Source organism: Pangasianodon hypophthalmus, chromosome 3, assembly GCF_027358585.1.
Source record: "Pangasianodon hypophthalmus isolate fPanHyp1 chromosome 3, fPanHyp1.pri, whole genome shotgun sequence".
Classification (NCBI taxonomy): domain Eukaryota; kingdom Metazoa; phylum Chordata; class Actinopteri; order Siluriformes; family Pangasiidae; genus Pangasianodon; species Pangasianodon hypophthalmus.
The window spans coordinates 30,187,871-30,211,916 of record NC_069712.1 but is presented as its reverse complement, the minus strand read 5'-3'; the positions used below and the strand labels follow the sequence as shown (position 1 = coordinate 30,211,916).

Genomic DNA, 24,046 nt, shown 5'->3' with positions numbered 1-24,046 from the left:
CTTATAATGCATTATCAGGTTGAGTAATGCAGTTTACAGCTTAAACAGTGAGCACGTTCGCAAACAAACCGCAGGTCTGTACATGTCACTGGGGACACCTGACCCTCCATCCTTGACCTGGTCTTCAAAGCAGTGCCCTGAAAATGATGTTAAAAAGTCTTTGTTTGGTATTATCATGATAACACACTGTTGGTCGGTTGGTTCAGTTAGGAGAGTCTTTATTACGAGCAAAAAACATTTCACAGACAACTCGATATATACAGTGTATTGATATAAAACATAAAAAGTATATAAGATCTTTATTCCTAATCAAGACAAAGCCTGTCTTAGGCTTGATACGTAGGTAAAAAATGCCAGTACACGAACGAAGCACAAGTGTCTAATGTATTATTTTCTTTCACCAGCTATGTGTAAATCTGGTGTCATATACAAAACAAAAAATTTCAACAAGAAACACATCAATAGGACATGAGTAAAAAAACAAAAAAAAAACAAAAAAAAAAAAGCAACATGTAATATAATTCATACAAACTCAGAAATGCAGACTCACAAAGGACACATACATTGTATGTGTTAAAGTATTAACGTTTTTTGTAAGGACATTAATAAAAAAAAAAAGCTAACTAACATCATTCACATGTTCAGCAGTCTGTTTAAATACCTTCTTTCTACAAAGTGAATTTACATCATTTTTTTTTTTTAAAGTACAAAGTGCAAATACTATGGGGGTCCATCGCCGTTTGGTGGGGCAGGATCGCAGCGAGAAGAGGGGCGGAAATCTCAGCCTTGCCTTCTCACCGTGTTCTGGAAAGCGAAAGGAAATGAGAAGTTTAACACATTTAGTCACTTAATAAAGAGTTTACAAGAAACATAACAAAGTTGTAAATAATCTATAGACATTTTCCTCTTTATGAGCAGTTTCAGAAAGATTTATGAGTTAGTTATGTGCTATGACTTTTTTATATGATCCCGAAGTAGGATCTTTAAAATGAAATACTCAATTTCACACAAAAGGTGTAGGATTTTATTGGATTTCATACAAATGAAGTCGTAAAGACAGACCATAACCCTGAGCTAACTGTAACATTATATATGACTTGGCTTGCATTCTTACAAATCCTTTCAAATTTGCAGTTAGTGAGATTATATTGCATCAAGTATAACATTTACATTTACTGACTTGAGTAAGCTGTCATTCAAGTACCAAAAATGATTATTTGTGCTGCCCATATATTAAAATATAATATATATTAATGTTAAACCATATTTACACAGTGAAATATATTTACTCAGCAGAGTGAGAAATGTATGTCTAGAGCTGCTGATAGCTACTAGGAGTTTAAGGGGTTAACCAAAAAAAAATTTGATCATTCTAATTAGGCACTTATAAACCATTACTACTAGTAACACTTCTTTTATGGATGTTTTAGCTGGTTTACACACACATTCTAAACTAAAGAAAGTTAAAAATTCCAGTAGGATCTGAAAAGAGACAGTTAAAGTGCTCAAATAAACTGCTTTCATTGGTAGTATATGTTAGATTTCATTAGAATTGTGCGCAGGTTCTGTGCAAAAAGCTTTTTGTTATCTTTTTCTTTTCTTTTCTCACACACTATCAGCGTCTGCTTTCTATAACAGATATGAGTTGTAAGTTGCAAGGTTGCCTAAAAAGGATGTAGGGTAGCGTGCAGTAGTGAGCATGGAACAGAAACAGCCGTTTACTCACTAGTTTACTGGAAGTTGTGCCTTCGCTTGTTTTGGCCCCTGAGGAGAAGGTAATGAGAATGTTTTACAACCATTAGCTCAGCAAACAATCCTGAGAAAATCTATAATTACGTGCAATTACACAATTACACATTTATTTGGTGGAACCAAACACTTAGTAATCTGTCATATCTGTCAGATTCACTAGGAAAACCGATATTTGGATGTTTTTCTCTATTTGTCTTAGTATCTTAGCATTTTTGTCTTCATGTGGCTGCCTACCGTCTTCCTTCGTGACCCCAAGGCAGCCTATCAGCTCCTGTAGAGAGAGGGCCTTGTCGTTACTGATGTCGCAGTACTCCACAAACTTCTTCACACACTTCTTTGGTTTGGATTTCTTGCGCAGCAAGCGTCTGAAAGGCTTGATCTCCTTTTTGCCGATGTCACCACTCAAGTTCTTGTCCAGTTGACTGAAGTACCAGTGCACCACCCGCTCTTCCAGGGTGTGGTTAGGGTCTGGTTCTGGCATTCTGGGTGAAGAGCAAATGATCATTAGGTTTTTGAGTTTGAGTCTGCCTTAGATTTGTCTGATGTTTTTATGAGCTTTTTTGGTGTTCTTTGTAGTCCAAAGAACTATTCTGTACAGCATAAATAATGCTGATATAAATAAAACTTTGATCAATAGCTGTGGTTGACGTGGTGTGATGGATATTCCTACAAAAATGCCCCTGTCTTTGACAAAATGTTGACCTTTCAAATCCCACAGGAGTCCAAAAGAGCATAACTGGCCCTGTTCTCTGAGTGGAAATGTGACCTTAACCAGTCATAGCACATGTATCTCTTCTCCAAGATCTTCCCCAATTATGTGGCAAGAGTCTAGTCATCTAGGAGAAATGATGTGTTAGCCTTTCCCCTCTTGGTTTGGGTAATAAGGAAGGCCTAATTAGCATGTAGAAATTGGATATACAAAAAAATTATGCGGTAAACATGAAAAAAAAAAATTCCATGTATCTCGCTAAAGTGTTCTTTTGTTTGTCCTTGGGCAACTCATATAAAACCATATACAATGGAGTGGTTTTGGTGAGGGCTACAAAAATTGCCCCTTTACGAAACCCTTAACTATCCAAAGAGCCTTGGAATTTTTTTTTTTTTTTTATCTAAGAGTGTACGAATCTCTTAAGGTGCCATTCAAGCCAGGAACCTGTGTTGTAGTGCAGTAAGAAAACAATGCTATAATATCCTGCCCAGGTGTCCTTGGGTTGCGTAACCGCATTTTAAAAAGCTCAGAACTATTCCACTTTAAGTGCTTCACATACAAACCCAAATGTACAGGTGTTTGCTTACCTGCCGGCAGCAGCTGGATCAGTAACTGCGTGCACCATGTCCGTAGACAGCGCATCCAAAACACTTGTCAGAAACTCAGTTTTCTTGCTTCCAGGGCATCCTGAAAAGCAAAAACATACGAATGAACACTTTGTCAACAAAAATGCAAATGAGTGACATAATTATATATAAAGAAGAAAGTGTACAAGCTCCTCCATTTCTTGGTAGTCATACAAATCATGGGTACTTTAGGTGGCCCAATAAACTGTGTGTGAGGGGTGTAAAAGTAACAGACGTCGTATAGCTTTAACAGCAACGAAACACAACCACAGTGGAAAGGTTTAAAGGCTGCCATAAAGGCCAGACCACCCCACCATAAGAGAGGAAGGGAAGAACTGTCAATCATGCTGAGGATTTTATAGGTACAGGTAACAACAGCCTAGCATGTCTGGGAAAATCATGCATTCAGCTGACACACATGTTAACACAGAGGCATGTACTACTTGGAAGCATCTCTGATAGGAAACACTCTTGGGTTGTATATTCATACACTCTCAGAAATAAAGGCACCAAACTGTAATTTTCCTCATTGCTGGCGGGCTACCATCAAGGGTACATCTTTTGTACCTTTAGTATGTATTATTTACCTACAAATGTAAATATAGTACACCTATATATAAGGACTGCTAATGTACCTTTAAAGCTTTAGTCTAAGGTACACAACATACACATTCCCAGGTACAGACTAAATTTACAAAAGAAGATCTATTGATGGTACCATGGCAGTGGCAAGGAAAGTATCTTTATGTCAGAGAGTGTATAGCAGTTAAGGTTTTACCCAGAAGGTCAAGACACAGAACGCTTATGTAACTGATCAGGTTTTTCAGAAAAACAAAAATGGTTTAAAAAGCCTTTAAAGAAGTTTTGCTAGCTGTGTTATTAAGTCTTAATGAGTATTTATTTTTATATTTTCCAGTAATAATGCAGATTTCTAGCAATGACGTTCCACGTGATTTCCCAGACAAGCTTCAAAACGAGAATGCTAAGCGGGACGGCTTGACGATCATCACAGCTCAGTAAATCTTATGGACATAAATAGTCTTTATGTCCATATGTAAAGATTTGACACAAGGTTAACAACCACATCTAACATTATTTCTAGACATTTTAGGAAAACAGCATCGATATGCAACCACAGGCTGAAGAAACGTCAAGTATGATGATCCTAATTATGGTAATATAGTGGAAGGCAGTATCATTTCACTAAGCCAACGGTGCTTTTGAGGAGGGCGTGTAGAGAGGTGGATTCCTCCTCAGGCTTTTCCTTTTTTCTCACAACCACCCTCTTTCTTCCTTTTCTACATCCGTCTACACATCCATCACTCTCTCCCCTTTCAGTAAGGCCTTTGCAGACGGTGTGTGGAGGGGAGGTGTGAAGGCTGGAGTGTTTATGACTAGTCCCCACGGCTACAGATTCTCTTACGCCAGAGATAATTGCATGGTACAGACCTCTCCAACAGGTGTGTGAAGCCCAGTCTGCAGTAAACACACAACCCTGAGACCCGTCTACAGATACAGAGAAAGGCAAAACATGGCTTAAGAAACCAGGGGAGTGCAGGCCTCACATGTTTCTCTGCTGTTTGAGAGATGCTGCAAGGCTTTATAGGGCTCAAGCTTGGGTTTTAGTTGGCTCTTACGGGCCAAGTTCCAATAAAAGATCTCGCCCACCTGTTCATGTGGGAGTCGGAGCTGCATTCTTCTTTCTCCCCTTTGAAAAACATCTAGTCACTCCCACACTATGAAAACCATTTCTCAAATCACTAGGGATTTATAGTACTGGCAACCATGAGCCTTGGCTCATAAATTTTCAATAGAAAGTGTTTTTTTTTTTTTTTTATCTAAAAGCAGCATATCAAAGCTCTGATCTGTCACGAAATGTTCATTAATTCTCCTGTTCGAATGGAGTCTCTGAATTGACTTTATTTACAGGGCTTATATGTATATATATATATATATATATATATATATATATATATATATATATATATATATATATATATATGTGGTATTAGTGGAAAGACTGATTTTATCGTAGTGTGTAGGTAGCTCATTTAGCAAGATCGATATTACATTTTGAATCAGTATCATAAGTAATATTCATGCTAATCATCTACAGTATGTATCTCAAAAGCACTTCCAAGAATGAACTTGCTAAAGCCGTATTTGGACTGGATTTGTTTTACGTGGCAAAGTATAATTATTACTGGAGTATCTCTGGGAGTTCAGTCCCATCTGAATCCAACATGTCTGTAATTTTTACATGCATCAGGAAAGATCACGGCATAGAAATAACCGCAGGTAATATATCCCATCCAAAATGACATGTTGGTAAATATTCTTTTATGTGCTGTGCGGAAATGATGTGTGAAATCAAAACAAATCCAAGTATTGGCCAACACAGAACAATAAAATATAGACATTTAAAAAAGATTAAATTGATTATAATAATAAGGTCAAAACAATCAGTTTGTATTCAAATGTATGTAGTGCACATGGAACTTTTAGTGTGATAACCATGTGGACATTGTGAAGGCACATTACTGTTTATTCCCTGGGAATTGCTCATAATTATTACATATGTCCTCCGGCAACTTTACTGAGCAGACAGATGTCCGGAAAGTCTGCCCCATCTGAATAGTACTTAAGGCCGACTCTGAATTGAGAAGATGTAACCCAAGAGAAAATGGATAAAAAGCAATATTTAATGCATGGAGTGCGTCCAAGAAATCTTCAGAAATATGCACTGGGATTTAAACAATTTATAAATATATACTGTATTTGTCCACTTATTATACCTAACTAAGCCCATATTTTCTGAGAGGTTGAATAACTCTGATCTCATATACTCTAACCTAACAACTCATCAGTTTCATGCCTTTAGATTTTGACACATTTCTACCCATTTCTGTGTAACACAAAGTCAGGACTGAATCTTGTTCCTGGATCCTCACAGCACTACATCTTTAGCTGTCTTCCTGCTCTAATATTCCTGATTCAAATCATCAACTCAACTTTGTCCAGTTGCATTAGTGGTAGTGGTAGAGTGGGAGAAATGAAGGTTTGGTCCAAAATGCTGAAATTCTCATTGTACCGGAACATCAGCCATTTTATGAAATATCCTAAATGCTAGGATGTACAGAATCTAATAAGACTCTTTGATTGTTGTTATTTTTGGTGTTCATACAGGTTCCTGAGGGACCGTGCATATTGAACATCATATCCTGTATGCATATGTCAGTTTTAACACTGAGAAATGGCTACATGAAATAGCCATTGAACATGAAATGGATCAGAAGGTGTTGCTTAATTTTCTATAACAGCAGATCTGACAGTAGTGCTGGCTGCAAGGCAAATCGCAAATTATTTTAATGCACTCATTCTAATAAATTATCTCTCCTGACATTCCTATAGTAACTCGTACGACAGGCGTGCCACGTAAAAGGATTTTTAAAAAATGTTGTTATTTAACAACCAAGAAAAATATATACTAGTTGATATGCTGAAGTTTTCTGTAAGGAGACGTTTACTTTTATGGAAGGAGTCTCCAGTGTCAGCGCTTGTAACAGTCAGAACGTTTCCCACCATGGGACAGTCTTCAGAACAGAGGAGTTTATGCATTCGTGCACGAAACAAGCACGAATGTGAGGTGATTTTCCCAGGTGCATCTACTTAAGTCAGCATTTCTCGATCCTGGCCCTGGAGTACCCATGCCCTGCATATTTTAGTGCTTTATCTCCCCTACCTCTTGTTTTTGGCTAATTAGTTAAAAAAAGGGTACTCCAGGACTAGGATTTAGAAACACTACGTTAGATCAGGAAATAGGAAATTATACTTTATTGTGCATGATTGCTATTTAATATATTTCTAATTTGGCCATTTATCTTAGCATAATAGAGGCATTTGTCAGTTTTACTCCGTCAAAGGTTATTGCAGACAAGGATTCAGACACGGCCCTCGACCTGTCTAGTGCAGATGATGTGTACATACGGTCGATACATGTAGATTGTGCGTGTGTGCGTTATTTCATTAACACGACTGGAGCGAGGCCATGCCAGCAGTCAGAAGCGAATGCCAAGCCTCCTTCCCCAGGTCTGCTCTTTTTCTCTCCAGGGATGGCAGCGGGCAAATACACCTCCTCTCACCGCAGCTGTGCTTTCAACACGACTGCCCCCGTTTTCCCTCTTCACCCCGTAAAGCTCTCATCACCATTCCTTCAGGAATACACACACTGCTGGGCTGTGAGAAGCACATTTATAACCATCACAGCGAAACAGGCGCTCCAGCCAAATGAGGCAGGATGCTGTCTGAATCGGCGTGGAGGGGGGAAAAAGACTATTTTGTGTCTGTCTAGATGTGTGTGTGTGTGTGTGTGTGTGTGTGTGTGCGCGTGTAGGAATGTCTTTATGTATAATGAACGCTCGGCAGACATACTGGTTTTCACTTTCACTAACCACTAGCCCTAGGACATAGGAAATAGGAAATTGGCTATGGATAAGTTTCTAGCCACAAAATAGAAATAGCTACAAAATAGCAAAAAAAAACCTAACAAATTAACTACCAAAATGAACCAAACACTTGAACTAGCAAGGAATTCTGGTAGACATACAGAGACCTTCATGCCCCGTAATCAAGCAACCACGACCATTAGATCTGCTCTCGCACGGCACCTGTGGACAAGCTGCTGGCAAGAGAAACGGCTGAGTAAACTTACACACACACCCTGAAAACAGAGAGAGCTCTGTTCATTAACACTCTGCATTAATACCATGTTTGAAAAAGCGTACAGTATTACGCTAACCAAACAGCACGCAGAAGGGAAACCCAAGGCCAAAGAAACACATTTCCAATCAGAAGTTTATCTCGGTTGCTCTAGAAGGCGTAAAGGAATTCTGAAATTTTTATTGTCCTTTAATTGACAATTTGTGAATATTGAAGTTTATGACAAAAGGCATTTTAATTACCCCTTCTAAAAGTGAGGATAAGCACGATTACACGGTTTCGCCTTTTGCCTTAAACCTCTCAAAGCATTTGAAATGTCACAGTATTCACACCCTGATAAAGAGCACATGCATGCGGTTATGATTATGCACACACACACACACACACTTCACCATGTTTCGAAAGCCTGTTTTTCCTCATCCCATTTAACCGTGCTATAGTTAATCCCATTAGTGTCTGGGAAATGTTAAATGCCAGTTGGATTTTGTGGGCAATTGAGGGAATTTGTGTGATGGCGTGAACATTTCACTTTGCATTTGCTTAAAGAGAAAAAAAAAAACCTTCTGTGATGTTCTTAATCAAAGTCAGACCTGGATAAATTAGCTGTCTGTTTTATGTTATTTTCCTGTGGTCATTCCCTTTCTTCCTCTGTTCTATCCACCCATCTTGTGCATTCTTTCTATCCTTTTCATCCCTAATACATATCCATCCAACCATCCTTGTCCTCCCTCTAACATTATCTAATCTCTAATCTTTTCTCTCTCCATGATTCAACTTATCTACCTTTACCTGCCCACTGGACGGTCGCTGATACTTTACAGCGGTGAAAACACACATTCACAGGCAGAAAACACAACCGCACAGACACACCTGGATGGCTGTGTGTAATGAGGTGATAACCATCCTGGTACTTTTTCTTTTCAACAGGGTTGATATAAATTCAATGATTTGTCAAAACTAACCACACTGGAGGCATCGCACCATGAACTGAAATAAAAGCTGAGCACATACTCACACACGCAAATGCACAGACACACACACACACACACACTCCCTCTTGGGACCCCGCATACCCACATAAGCACAAGCTTGGGGTGAGACAGTACGGTGGTGCATAAGTGCAAAACACATTAACAAACCAATCTGCAACAAAAAAAGACAACAGCAAAACCGAATAACACAACAAATCAAAGAGACAACAGCAAAACAAAACCAAATACACAAGGACACCAAAAACTGATAACAGCAAAACAGAAAAAGACCACATCAAAACCAAAAACACAACAAAACTGAAAAACACAACATCAAAACCCAGAAAACACAATAATACCCATATATAATCCAAATAAACCCCAAAAACATTTTGCTCTTTTTGGTTTTGTTGGTGTGTTTTTGTTTTTTTGGCTGTGTTTTCAGGTTTGCTGTTGTGTTTTTAGCTCTGTTGTTGTGTTTTTGGTTTTGTGGTCAATTTTCCAAATTTGATGATTTTTTTTAAAAATGTTTGTTTAGTTCTGTTGTCGTGTTTTTGGTTTTGTTGTCATGTTTCTTAATTTGATGATTTTTTTTGTTTTGTTTTGCTGTTGCATTTTCTGATTTGCGTTATGGACCACCTTACAGAGCATGATGGTCTTAAGTACTCTGTACTTCTATCAGAAATATAATGGAATGGGGAACTGGACGAGGAGTTTAACACAAATGTTTTGTATTATTCACAAATTAGCACTACCATTGCTAACCCAATGTGGTCACTGGAGATTTAAAAACACACATGCACTTACCCTGAAGATGTCTGCCCCTGTAAAGATCTTTCGGTTTGTTGGGATGTGCTCTAGCATTGCCGTCACATTTTGGCTGTTCATATCTGTGGTAAGAGAAACACACAAAGCTCAATTGTATTCTTTATATAAATAAATGATGGAACAATAATCAAAATCCAAACATTTTGGAAATAAAATACTGTGGTCCGGCTCTTCTTTCACATGGTAAAATAACAAAACACCACAAACCTCGGGCGAAATCTATGGTGTACTGAAATTTTGAAATGCTACCTACTGATCTGAAATCAGTTCCATTTGTGATTTGGACCTGGAGGATAGAGCATAATCCACTACTCATGGTCTGTTTCTCTCCTGGTTCATAATGTCAGACTAAAAGCAAGCGCAGCAAGAGTCTGATAAAGTGGAAAAATAAAAATACCCAGGAACACTCAGTGAGATCCGTTGGAGTGTTTGATTACATATTTATGAAGGCAGAAACATGAAAACGATAAATCAGTATGAAGCCCGACCAACAAGTGTGATGCAGAAATTGCGGAGGAAGACTGAAAAGATGGAGGAAGAGGGTGGAAAAAGAGTAAGAGAGTGCAGGGGACACAGAGAAGTATTCATGAGTCGGTTTGGAAAATGAACAAGTTCCAGTCACTGCGTGGGTACATGGCCAACTAAGACCAAGAACAGGAGAGAAGGAGAGAGAGAGAGAGAGAGAGAGAGAGAGAGAAAGAGAGAGAGAGACAGACAGAGAGACAGAAGGAAAAAGCGAGGACCCTTGTAGGTGCACTAATGTGCATTCTGGCATTCTGCCCTCAACTTTGTTAACACGATACTGCAGTGAGCAATACGTTGCAATTCGCAACAATACTCCACTGAAAACAGATCCTGGAAGGCGTATAGAGCGATCCTGATGCTAAATCTGTAGCACTGACCCCTAATCGTAGTAGCCAGTAGTATTGCCATCCTGCACATTTCATGCAGATTGTTAACAATATAGCTGATTCTATTCAAAGCTAAAAGTTGCTTTTACTATTTTGTCTGACTCACATAAACATGAAAGGGGACTAAATCAGATTTGGCTGAGTATAGAACCCTGAGGGACCCCGTAGCCCATTTTTGGACCACACTGTAAGCTGAATAATGGGACCTGCCCCGAGAGTATATTAGATGTACTATACGGTCAACTGGAATGTACCATTTTAAATGGAAAGAAAGGGGTTTCCTCTTTCAACATGCAAGGAGTGCTTCTTTAGGACGCCAAACAATAAACTATTTGAAATTTAAAAGAAATGTTAAGTTTGTCTTGAAAATTATATTTGAAAGAGATCATAACAGTTACAATAATGAATATTCTAGTACTCCAAACATATCTATAATCAGAAAAAATAAACAGTTTGTTTAAGGAAATCAGTTTAACAGAATCCATGCCAGTTGCTTTATGTAGCTTTGAGTATTAAGCTCTCATTAAATGCTGCACTCGCTATGTATGAGATTAAATACTAGTTACATGCAGAAGGTTATTAAGGGCAGAATTGATTATTTACAGGTCTGCGGGAAAGAATTATGTTAGCAAAGTAATGGGGAAAAAGTGCAAAAGTGCTTTCCACTGCAATACCACTAACCTCTTTTAATCTTCCAACAATCTTCGATTTTAGAACCCAAGGCTTTCTTGGACCTAATATTTGTACTGTGTACATTTTGTACACATCAGGTCTATTTTAAACATACTCCAACTCTGTACAACATCATCTAAGCATATCCATGTGTATTAAAACTGAATTGGGCCAAGCAGTGACCCCAGTGGTACCCCTTCAAATCACTGGGGAAATGTCAGATCTGGAAGCTCTCAGTGATGCCTTTTGAAGAGGATATAAGCCATTTGTCATCTGTCTGTTGTCTAAAAGTTCAAAAGTTCCTGATGGAGGTTTCATAGCATCAAAAGCAGCAGAAAGTTTTACGAAGGGGAGAAATCCAAATTTGGAAATTAGAAGGCCTAAAATCTTTTTTTTTTTGTGTAAAACTTGAGATGAGAGATCGAAGAAGATTGCCTTAAAGTCCCCATGAAATGGCTTCTTAGCTGTGATTTGATCCCAGATGTCGATATATTTCATTCTGATACAACAGCCAACAGCGTTCGAGATACAGCACAACCCACACACTGAACAGCAAAGAGATTAAGGGGGGTTTTTGCTTATTCTTACTGCTGGAAAGGCCCTGACAATGTATAAAGAATCGCATTCTCACTCAGTCATATCAAGAATCATGTAGGGCAAGACCCGTCCCCAGGGGTGGGACATATACAGTCTAGAGAGCATTAAATTGGACAATCACAAAGACTTGCACAAATATGAACCGTCAAAAAATAAAAAAGAGTTAATCCTGGAAGTGACTAATTTAATAATTTTCCTGGAACCCCAGTTTGGGTTTCAGGGGCACTTTAAGAGACATGAAAAGACCTTGAGCTGTAGAAGGGACGCTTCTTTCGCTGTGGATGATTCCACATGGATACGATAAAGGGAGTTTATGCCCAAGTCTCACCTAGATACTGTAGACTTTAACCCAAGACCTGCTGCTGTAATCATAAAGACTCTGATGTTCATACTGACCATCCTTTCTACACACTTAGTACTGTTTGGCTTTATAGCATAATAATTTGTAATCTCACTATCCGGTGTCACCTGAGTCTGAGTCTGGCTCCTCTTAAAATTTCTTCTTCAAGTCAGGTCTACAAATAAAATCAAACTGAATTGAATTCTTTAACTCACCTGGTGGAGGTGCCAGGTATGGGCCGTCCTGTGTCTATTAAAACACACCAACAGTAGCCAGTAGAAGGGTGACACTGGACTGGCTTATAAAGACCACCTTGGGCACAGTCAGGGATGAATACAGCCTCGTTCTTATGTTGCCTCACCTCCTCTTGTGCTGTCAGCTGCTCTTGATCACAAGAAGAGGCTACAAGAAGACGGACAGGTGGATAGAGATTTCATTTATTTTCACACAAACAGTGTTTTTAACTACTTGACAAACTGAGGAAGCAAGAATGCGGATAGAAAGAAATATAGCTTCAGTGGAAGATTAATGCTGTTTAACAGTGAGTGTGAACAGAGAAAGACATTTATTGTCATCTAGCCTAGTTAAAAAAGCATCTGAATTTGCAAGATTTCTGCCATCCATGTTCCCTTGCGCCAGTTAATATATTCTGATGACCAAACAAAACAACTGATCATGTCATCTCAGTATAAATACACCCATTCCTGGAGAACCTCAGATTCTTAGAGAACAGCATCATGAAGATTTGATCATGAATCATGAAGAGCAAGGAGCGATCAAAACAAGCCCGGGACAAAGTTCTGGAAAAGTGTGAATCAGAGTTTGGAAAGAATATGGCACATCCCTTACTTTTGAAGAGACCATCCACCCAAAGTCTGTGACCAGGTAAAGAAGGGATTAGTCAGAGACACAGTCAAGGGATCAGGTGTAATGATAGAAAATGTGTTAAAAAAAAAAAAAATTAAAGGGGTGAAAACTTCTGCAAGTCACTGTACATACTGAATGGATGGAAGGTTAAAAGGGAGAAGAAAGGTGGATAGTGGACAGAGGAGCTACGGCGAGGATTATGGCTGGAAGCTCAGAGAAAATGTATGCTCTTAGTGCCTAAGGAATATTATTATTTTACATATAATTCACGCACACACACACACACACACACACACACACACACACACACACACACGCACCCTATTTCATTTCAGTCTTGAAAAGACATTAAATCTCAGCCATTTCAACTTCAAACACAATTCAAAGTGATACACACACAAAAAAAACCCTGAAATGCATGATGCACATTACCCCAGCCCCGAATGAATAAAAGGTCCATATGGGGAATGCATTCTGACTTGAAAAGATTAGATTTTGCTACAAGTGCTACATCAGGATTCAATCACGGCTGTCCTCTCTTTAGAAGCCTAATGCCATACCAAGCTGTTCTCCAGTAATGTTTTAAACCCATCCAGAAAAGAATAAATGAATTTTAAAAATATATACAAATGAGAGTGAGACTTCTACTCCCTTTAACCTTTTACTGCAAAATGGACATGCAAACTACGAACAATAGAGACATGCATCTTTCTAGTAACTCTCTTCCTTTCCTCAGCCCTATTGTACCTTATTATCTTTTCTTTCTTTCACAATATCCCCACATATTTTTTTCCCTTTCTGCTCTGAGCAGCTGGTAAAGAAATAATCAGCGCTTTACCCACAGAACAACTATCTAATGAAAACCATCCACACACCAGCTTTTTATTGATCATAAATCATGAAGATGTCACAATCAAACTATTTGCGCACACACACACATGCAGCACTGTCCAAACTGCTTTCACACGGGTTTTATTGATCATAAATCATCCGGACATCATAATCGAACCGTTCACGCACACTTTTTTGAGCGCATGCTGCCTTGGTGCATGCAGTCCCTTATTTCCTAAAGAGATTTCATACAGGCTTTGCTGCTCCATGCAGTTCTATCCACATGCCAGCACAGTATTTGGGATTTGTGTTGGATTCTGTATTCTACAAGTGGTAATAATGAGGGGAAAAAAGCCGTCTGAAGAATTATTGCTGTTCAAAGCTGTGTGTGTTAACATATAACTGGTCAGTGTGTCAGCAAGTGCAAATCTACTGCTCGTAAAACAGCTGTTAATGGAAAAAAAACCCCTTTATTTATTTTATTATTTTAGAATGGAGGTGCATTTGCTGTATATATGTGTGGAGCCAGGTTTTTCGTTGATCTTTCAATTATTTCAATTAAGGCTTCACTAATCAGTTAGGGAGATTTTTACATCGAACCAGAACTTTTGGCACCAGAAGACTGGAGCTGTGCTTTCTCCTCTTCTCCATTACTAACAGTTCCAGCTGTACGGTTTATGCTACCTGCTCAAGAACTAATAGTACTTAGTGGGCGGGGCTAGCAGCACTCCCGGATGCTGATAGGTTACACATAGTGCACATAGTCACAATGACAAAAACGCTTTGTTCTTTTTTTCACAGAAATGCGTCAGAAATAGAAATGCCAGGTGCAGCTTTCAGGCGAATGTCATCAACAAGTCTTTTCATGAGGAAATTCCTTGAAGCCAATTTTGGCTAGTAATGTACGGATCAATCAGACAAAGGAACGAGCTTAATTCAAACAAGTACTGAAAAACATTGCATGCATTAGTAACCAGAAAACAGCAACTTAAAAACAACTGAATGATGCAACGCACATAAAAACAGCACTCCCCATAAATACATAATAAAACAGCACTTCCCATAAACACACATTAAAAACGCATGCAGCATGAACTCACATAAACACACATTAGCACTTCTGAGCTAGCGACTAGAAGGTTCAAGGCCCTGGATCTGATTTTGGGCCCTTAATTTGCAAGTTTGATGACTAGATTTTTGGATAAGTCAATCCTGTGAAAATGAACTGACTGATTGGAAAAGTAAAAGAACAGCCAGTAACATAAAGATCTTAGGGAAAAGGGAATGAAACACGAAACTTAAACTCACATTGTGTCCTTGTCCTGTTCTGTCTGCTGCGCACCTGCTCAGTCCAGAGAGTCGGGTACCGTGAGATCATGTCTAGTGGAAAATGACATTAAAAACTTTAAAGTCAATCTATTGTATTGAACATTTTTTTGCCATAAACTGCTTGAAATTGAGGTTCCACAAAAATGTCACCCAACAATCAGACTGGCAGCAATAATTTGACTCGAGTGTCACTCAGCTAGTGAGCAATGCTATCTTTAATTAATTGTTGGATGTCATGGTTTCACTGGCCCAATATGATATAGCCACAAAAACAAAGAAACTAGCTAGAAAACCGCCAAATCTTCCCACTTCCCACTAAAAATAAAAATTCTGGAAAGAAATTTGTGTGTATAACTTCTATTCTGTAGTGGAGAATAAACGTAACACAACATTTTGCTTTTCGTGATTTATGCGTGACAGGTTTAAAGTACCCAATAGAATGGCGAAAACACCAGCGCTTGGGTAAATCAAACCTGTCAAGCACAGCGAGTATCACCAACTGGTTCAGGAACTGCGAGTAGGAACAAAAATACAGAGAAAACCGCCAACGTTTCCCACTGGTGGTTGCAAAATCAATTTGCCTTCTCGTTTTCATGAAAGTTCTATCTACTATTAGTCACTACTTTGCTGTGCTGGAAATCGGCAGCTCTCATTGAAAAGGAATGACTACATCACTGCCGGTGTGATCTCAAGAAATCTAGATTGTATGAATGAACATTAGATCGTCCAAAAAGATGTTCATCACGAACCTTCCTCGTCGACTGGTGGCTGTGTCTCCTCGACGAGAATGACAGACTCATCTGCGTTTAGAATGGAAAAGATTTGCAAGGAAACTACAATTACAAGAGTAAGCTAGACATTCAAGGCTTGTTATAGATTAAAAACTATTTGCACATGGCCCGGCCAGAAGAGGAGAGGACTGAATGGAGGAAAGACTGAAAGACAGGAGCTTAAGAACAGAAAAAAATGAAGGGTAGTGAATAGTGGTTATAATCATGTTTTGTCTGGAAAAAAACAAGTAGAGACATAAACTTTGCATAAGTCTATACACAGTCGGTATCAAACAGTAACAAACGGTCAAACGGTAACAAACAGACTGCTGATGCAAGATTCAGACTGAAATACAGATTATTTTGTACTGTAGGTTTGAAAAGAATATGAAAGTTGTGTCTGAGTAAAAGCACTCAAGTAACAGAACTGTGTTGACGCCTGGTGAGATGAGGTCATATGCTAAGATCCAAAAGTCTGTTTTTTATTCAATCTGTTATTAAAAACTAATGCAGTTTTGGCAAATTATATTATTTCAGACAAGTCTCCTTCATTCTTCCCTAACATAAGTCCAAAAACGCTTGTTCTTTTTGTCTGAGAGGAGTAATGATAATATTGCATAATGCTTATAGTCTTTAACAGACAACCATGATTAGCACTGACCTTATCTTACCAGCTCAATGAACACGTTGGCATCACAACAATTTGAAGCAAATAAAGTACTCAATGCTTTTCAAGGCCACTGAAGCAACTGATTTAAAAAAAAAAAAGATCGTATCTCTATATCTATATATCTATATTGCATTCATACTGCTCCACATAAACAGATTTTTAAAAAAAAATATGTGTAATTGTTGATACTGTAAAGTTTTCTGTGAGAGGTGTATATTTAGCATTTATGGAAGGAGTCTGCAGTGTCAGAGCTTTGTAGCAATCAACTCCCAGGTGGCAACAGTAACTCTGCTTTGCGTCAGGCCACATCACACCATCCCATTGTTGATTATTTTCCTATAACAGCGTGCACCATTGTGTTTTATTCCTTACATACCAGCTGAGTAAAATTTTGTATTTAATATTCAATAAAGGATGAAACTGTAACAGTCGGTCACCTCAGCCAGGCCAAGAAAGATTGCTGAAGCAATATTTGGTCATGGAGTGCATATTACACTCTCTCTGTCTCCTTGTCTTCTTGGATAGTGCTGTTTACCAAGTCTCCGTTATAACGAAATTGAAAGAATTGCAAAACCCTTGCAAAATGACCCATGAACCATTGTTGTGTTATTATTGTTGGTCTGGAAGGTCTTAGTGGAATTCTTTGATCAGTGTCCATCTCACGCTCGCTCTGCATTCATTCTACTTCACATAAAAAACAGCTGAGTGTCATTTTAACAGCACAATGGCTGTATGTACGTGATCTTATATATTTCCTATCTACAGAGGTCATGTGTAGGTGAGCCGAAACATAATTACTACTCCACTGTGCTCAGTATACCAGTATAACCATAGAGTCTGATATATTTGTAGATGCCTGTGTCTTAATTCGTATTATTTACAGTATTCCAACCACAGTTTGGGCTGTATTCAGAGACTGTGACTTAAATTAAATTGTTACATCAGTATTTACACAGGGAAAGTTATGCGTATTCAGAGTCAGGTTAGGTACATGCTGAAGTCAATTTCCAGGGCTGTACATTCAGATTATACAAATCACCTGCAGTTCACACCTCTAAGGTTGCCAGATTTTTCTTTTATAGAAGTGCCTGAGATGGGGTTCACAGCCCAAAGCATAAATTTCTGTGTGATATATTATGATTCACTGATGCTGGACTGCTCGTCACTCCAGTCAGTATTGAAGAAGAAAAATGACTTAGGTCCATGGACAGAACTGAGCATAACTGAGACACACGTCTCTTTTACTCAAACACCACCACATGTGTGTGATTCTCACTTGACCGTCTGATTAGCGCTGATAAGTCTGTAGCTATGTCTGAGGTCTGAATTTCAGTATTAAATCCTCACTATGTGTGCAGAACTCAACTATGAATATGGCCCTGTTTTACTGTCTCAGGATCTAGACACTATTTTAACTCCAAGCTGCCATAACAAATAAATTTCCCTCCTGGGCATAATAAGTGTCATCTCATGTAGGAAAGTACAACTCCACAGCTAAAATAAATTATTAATCCCACTGTGAGGGAAAGAAACCGAAACAGAAAAGGGAAAGAGTGAAATGGGCCAAGACGGCATCTCTGCCTCTGAAAAGGACTGGAAGGAAAGTCGGTTTATTTAGTAAAGAACACATGAAGTCTCTTAATCTGGAGAAGAAAAAAATGGTGATGTGGCTGAAACACCAGCCTGAGGTAGATGAGTTAAATGCTGCTATTTCAGTTTGCTGTAAAATGAGATGTATTAATAAATACTTGATTTTCTTCATGACTAAAATTACAGAGTTGAATAGTGGACACTTAAGTGAGAGGGTAAGATCCAATATATGTAAGAAAGAAAGACGGAAGAAGTGTAACTGTAAGGTAAAGTGAATACATAATGCACAACAAATGTATACACTTACAGCACATACATACATACAATGTAAAAAACAATGTGTGTAAGGATGCATGTTTACATTCTGTAGGTATGTACCTGCTTTTCCCGGCTCTCGAGGAGTGACCTTCTCATGCTTGGAGCCTGAAAACATGTCACCACATTACAATCCTTATGTTAGCAAGTCATACAAGAATAAGAGAATTAAATTATGGCGCAAATCCATAGAATGAGCTCTACTAATGAAAAAACAGCACACCAAAGCACAATGAAATTTACACCAGGCCTGGTTGCATTTAATAATCAGAAAGCAGCTCATCTTCCAAATCATGTCTCAAGCCTCTGTGGGATGTACAGGCATGTTTGGAAGACTGCAGGACAACATAATAACACCACCCTGGAGCTGTGTTGGAAAGTGTCCTGCTCTTTTCCCAAACAAGCAGCTGTTTTTTTTCCCCCAAAAGTTCCACAATGTTGTATTGATTAAGCCCTTGCATGTGCAATTAAAATAGTTATCTAATTGGCCGCCACAGTCGCATAAAAGCTAAGTATGTGGATTGTTCTAGCAGTCATCAGGGGACACTCCGTCCCCGTCTGAATCCGCTCCGGCGCAGGCAGCTGAGAGGAAGGCAGGTGGCTTTGGTTATGTGATAGTTTTGGCAGGCTGCATGAGGCTAGACCTCGGGAGGATTAAAAGTTTTTTTCTAACCGTGTTCGAAAGCGAGGCTGCTTTAATGCTAACAGGTTGAGTGAGAGATCCAAGACGCATGCATTCATTCTCACGTGGCTCATGGCTGCAAGACCAAAGCGAATCACTGAGTCCCGTTGAAACTTTAATGTGTCACACTGGCAGACACGACTCAAAACCTGTCATCACAACATCACAAAATGTACTCTAATTATTCACACCAGTTTCTGTTGAAGAATTCGGTTGTGTGTATATGTACTCTTCAATCTGTAATATTCATTTGGCATTTGGCATGCTTTGGCAATCATGCCTTTTTACATTTCTAAATCTTCTCTCAGTCTTAAATGATTATGTTTACAGTTGAGTACAAGTTCTGTACTATCTACAGTATATGTGTATATATATGCCTATCTGTATATCTCCCTTTTGATTTTGGAAAAACTCTATTGTGACGTGGCCTCTCCATTTTATCCACCCTAAATGACTTGTATCTTTGTATCTTTATCATTAAAATGATCTTCAGTGGAGTCCATGATTTATTTTGTAATATAATTCTGAGTTACTTTTTTTTAATTTAAACTTCTTTCAATAAGTTTTGGACTGCTTTCCTACATTACCTACAATGCTGTTCAATTAGACCTCACTTCATCTCTAACTAAACAGAGTAATGCACCGGTGCTTTAATCCTTTAGTCTGTCCAGTGCTCTCATCTATTCATCTGTGCACTCTCGTCAAACAGATCAGCTTCCAACACTTTCATGCTAATACTGCCATCAACACCATCATACTAGTCATCTCAGCATTTACAACAACATCCTTCACTACTTCTGCATTGGATTTCACTTAATATGTTGCTGAAAAATTGGTGAGTGAGAAAAGAAGGTTGTGTAATTTTTTCAACACCATTGGAACTGCAATAGCAGCAACAAATGTCCCCCTTGTAATGCCAGAGTGGCAGACAACCGCTATCCTCTCATGGAAATAATGAAAATACAGGACCAACAAACAAACTAGCACCAAAATCACTAGTTACATCTCAAATATTTCAATATAAACATATTTAATGTGTTTCAGGGTGGACTTTTCCTTTATACACCATGTTATTTTGTACTTTCTTGCAGGTGTTATCAAGGTCATTCATATTTGTACACGTGCAAACCTTTAGCAAATGATGACCTAAATAGTCTGTCTAAATAGTATGACAGATAATGGTAGGTGGTGTAATATTCTGACTATTTAGTATAGTAATGTGCAATTTAGGATGTAGGGAACACAGCCTTTTTTTCCATAATCCTGGGTCTTCCAGTTTCTATTCTTGATTAAGAATACAGACTACTGCTCCTCCTGGAGTTATTTCCATTTTTGCCAGCGCAGAACGTACATGCACGACAACCTTCAGCTGTCGTCTTCACTTTGTGTTCTACTGCAACGTGAGGCGATCGTGAGCCATTTTCAGTTGGCTTTCTTCCTTTAAAACTAGCTTGGTGTGTCAGAGTGTTCAGACGACTGTCCAGTTGGCAGCTCTGACAGCTCTGTCTCATGCTTGTTAAGTTGTCAAAGCGGAGTATTTAGAGTTCATATGAGTACACATAAACTTCATTTAGCACGTTGTCAAAGCATTCATAATCCCAACTCTGTTACTGCTGGGCAATAACTTTATAATGATATATTAATATAAAGTCAGTTGACGCAGTGCAGCTGGGTAGGTGTATATTTTAGTTTTCCTTTCTGCATCTAAAACATCCGAATCCCCAGAAACTTCAGTATTTAGCCTATATGCCTCGAAGTTTTTTCACGTGGAGTGAAAAATGCATTTTGCAGTTAAAAAAAAACCTGAGCTAATGAGCCTTACCCTGGCACCGAGGCTTCTTATTGGCTACCGCTGTGCCACTGATAGGCCTGCCATTGGGCGTTACACACCAGCAGTAGCCAGTGAAGCTGTGGCATTGGACCTGAAAGACAGACAGAGAGAGAGAGAGAGAAAGAGAGAGAAAGAGAGAGAGACTTAGCTGAGAAAGCTGAGCTTGTTAACTCGGAAGCTAACGAGATCATTTTTCTTATTGTTGGACCCATTCTCTGGCTTTTCGAAATTTTTGGCCACGCAAAAGCTCAAGAGGGTTGCATTCAGCATTTTTCACAGTCATGCAGCTATTATGGTATCTGAGGTAGTCAGAGTGTTATGACATAAAATGAATCTGAAAATCAGACCACAAAGAAAAGGCCGTAACACAGACACATCAGCGTACTCACTAATAAACTCATTCCACTATATAATTACTGGCAGGAGTATTACTGTTACATGAACCTGTTATTTTTAACATGAACAATTTTTATACCCCGGAGCTGTTCAAATCCCGATTCAGATTGGTCAGATTTTCTATAAAATCTTCTATAACAGCACACACCATCGTGTTTTATTCCTTATGTCACTTTTTCATAAAGTTTCTTGTGCAAGCGTTCATGAAGTTTCAAATCCGTCAGTTCTCTCACCTCGCTGTAAGTGCCGTCCGGGTTACACACAGGAACGAACACCTGTGGGAAAAGTTTCTTGGCCTGCTGCTCCGTGTACTTCTTCTCAGCCACGCACCTCGATGTATCTAAAGCAACAACACAGGTGTATATAGTCAACTGAAAAATTATTGGCACCCTTCTTGAAAATTAGCCAAAATGGAAGGAGGTGTAGAACTAAACTACATGTAATTTTGTTATAATAAATTTACAATGCACTGAACCAATATTGTGTCAGAGCTCTGAATACAGGCCAAGCTAAATAATATACTGAACTTTGCATAAAAACAAAAAAACCTTCACATTAAGTATGAAAATTATGTCAGTGGATTCGATTGGACATTAAATCCATTGTATTGTATCATCATAGCGTTATAAGTTATAACCGAATACGAATACATTATTTGGATTGAGCAGATAATGTGTTCTAAATGTATACATATGCAGAAATGAATAGGATGCGTATTATTCATTTATAATTTTTGCCAGAAAAGTTCACAGGGCATCTAGTTGAGAATAAAGATGTGCATCAGGACTGCGATCCTGTGGAACACAACAAAAAAGCTGCATGTTCGTGCAGGCAGGCATTATTGCATCATTAATGTGAATGCAGGCGTCATTAATATGAACGTGATCATTCATTCATCCTTAGTAACAGCCTGGTGGTAGCTTATATTTTATGAAATAGAACCAATTAAATTTAAAGAAACAGAAAATATTGCGGGCAGGCCCTATCATTGTGAGATGGTGAGCTTGAATCCTGTTCATGCCACAGAGGAAAGGCATACTCTCGTGTTTGTGGGTGTTTGTGAGACCATGTATGTGGAAGAGGGTAGATAGCGCTTTTCTCCGAGGGTGTTCAGCTGCCCTGTGATGCTGCATAAGCAGCAATTTGAAAAGATGATGATTTGGGAGAGCTGGGTCGTGGGCGGGAATTGGCAGGTGACCAAATTGGGGAGGAAAAAGGGGGTGGGGAATTAAGCCACACCCACTTTGTATTAAATCCAGATACAGATACAAATAGTTGGAGCACTAAACAGATAGTGTCATTGCGTCTCACCTCTAGTGTGTATGGTTTATTTGATAGATTATTTTTTTTACTCAGGTTTGTCAATATTATTGTGTCTATGCTGCTTGCTACATATATTTATTCACAAGGAAAATGAGAGCACCCACAATCTCTGCATGAAATCCACTTCTCCAAGTTCACTTCATCATTCACCTAAATCGCTACACAGTAAAATGAGATTCTGCAAATCCTATTAGTCTGATCCATTTTGCAGCAATCACACAAAAGAGGGGGGAAAGGGGTATTTAAGAAGCTGGATGCATTCTTTAGGTTTGCCAGTGCCACTAATGTGGTAAAAGCTTTTTTTAATTTCCCGGAGTTTAGGGAAATTATGGATATGAATATAGGAAAAAAAGGACAATTCATATTCAGTATGTAATGAAGTGTGCAAGTGTGTGTTAGTGAGAGAGTGCGAGAGAGAGTAGAGGTTACAGATGTAGGAGATGCATGCGTGACTGGGAGAAGCAACAACAGTCTTCTTTCAGGAGGCTCATCAACAGAGAACCCACGCACCCACTCACCCACACACACTCACACACACACTTCATCACACTCCCCCTGGACTGAGTGAGTGGACTCTCTCAGTGCTGGCAGCGACATATGAAGCCACAAACTGAAGCTCCACCAGCGTGCCTCAGAATTCAATTTCAGCAATGACACACGCTCACTTTCTCCACTGCGCAATGCTGTAATCCCAGTGCCCCAGACTGGTGAGGTGGCACCTCGTGCGTGGGACACACTGCCCAGTCTGCTAGACCAAAAGAATGAGAAAAAGACAGATGGGGAAAAAAGAGGAAGATGGATAGCGCAAGAGAGCAGTTAATGCAAATGGAGAAGCGAATAGTTTGAAGAAGCGAGAGTCTTACAGAGAGAAGGAGATTTGAACTTGAAAAACCTGAGAAATTTCTGCAGGCACTGTCTTTGTTTCAGACTGTCCAAGTATGGTGTGATAAAGAACGGCACGGCATTAAATGGAACTATAAATGGATAAAAATTATGACAAGTTTTTCCTTAATAAATAAAAATATTTTGTGTTTAGCAAATTTGCTGTGGTGTAAGTGGAATAAAGCACTTACATAACTCCATGCTGTTATTAATAACATGCTGTTATTGGAAAATAATCAACTTCGGACTGGTAAGAGTAACTCCTCTTTGCATAGATCCGCATCCCACCACAATGTCGTTGATTACTTTCCTATAACAGCACCCCTGACGTGTTTTCTTCCTTACATAACTCCACTCAACCTGATCCCTTTCCTTCTAATGAGAAAGTTAGAAAAGCTACAACACCACTCACCATTTTAACCAGACGTAATTTTT

General features: G+C 38.9%; 1 protein-coding gene across 2 annotated transcripts in view; it reads right to left on the bottom strand.

Moving 5' to 3' along the window:
• Positions 1–201: 201 nt before the first annotated feature.
• The window catches only part of smoc2 (SPARC related modular calcium binding 2), a 38,245-nt gene continuing 14,400 nt past the window's right edge, over positions 202–24,046 (bottom strand). Inside the window, exons 3-13 of one of the 2 annotated variants that reach the window (XM_026939467.3) lie at positions 21,640–21,746; positions 21,002–21,101; positions 18,561–18,605; positions 15,902–15,985; positions 15,132–15,203; positions 12,341–12,527; positions 9,585–9,667; positions 3,049–3,148; positions 1,987–2,234; positions 1,727–1,764; positions 202–804 (exon numbers count right to left, since the gene is read on the bottom strand). In XM_026939467.3, the coding sequence (XP_026795268.1) occupies positions 781–804; positions 1,727–1,764; positions 1,987–2,234; positions 3,049–3,148; positions 9,585–9,667; positions 12,341–12,527; positions 15,132–15,203; positions 15,902–15,985; positions 18,561–18,605; positions 21,002–21,101; positions 21,640–21,746 (1,088 nt within the window). In that variant the 3' untranslated portion in view covers positions 202–780. The remainder of the gene's footprint in view (positions 805–1,726; positions 1,765–1,986; positions 2,235–3,048; positions 3,149–9,584; positions 9,668–12,340; positions 12,528–15,131; positions 15,204–15,901; positions 15,986–18,560; positions 18,606–21,001; positions 21,102–21,639; positions 21,747–24,046) is intronic. The other variant, XM_026939468.3, reaches the window with a different exon arrangement.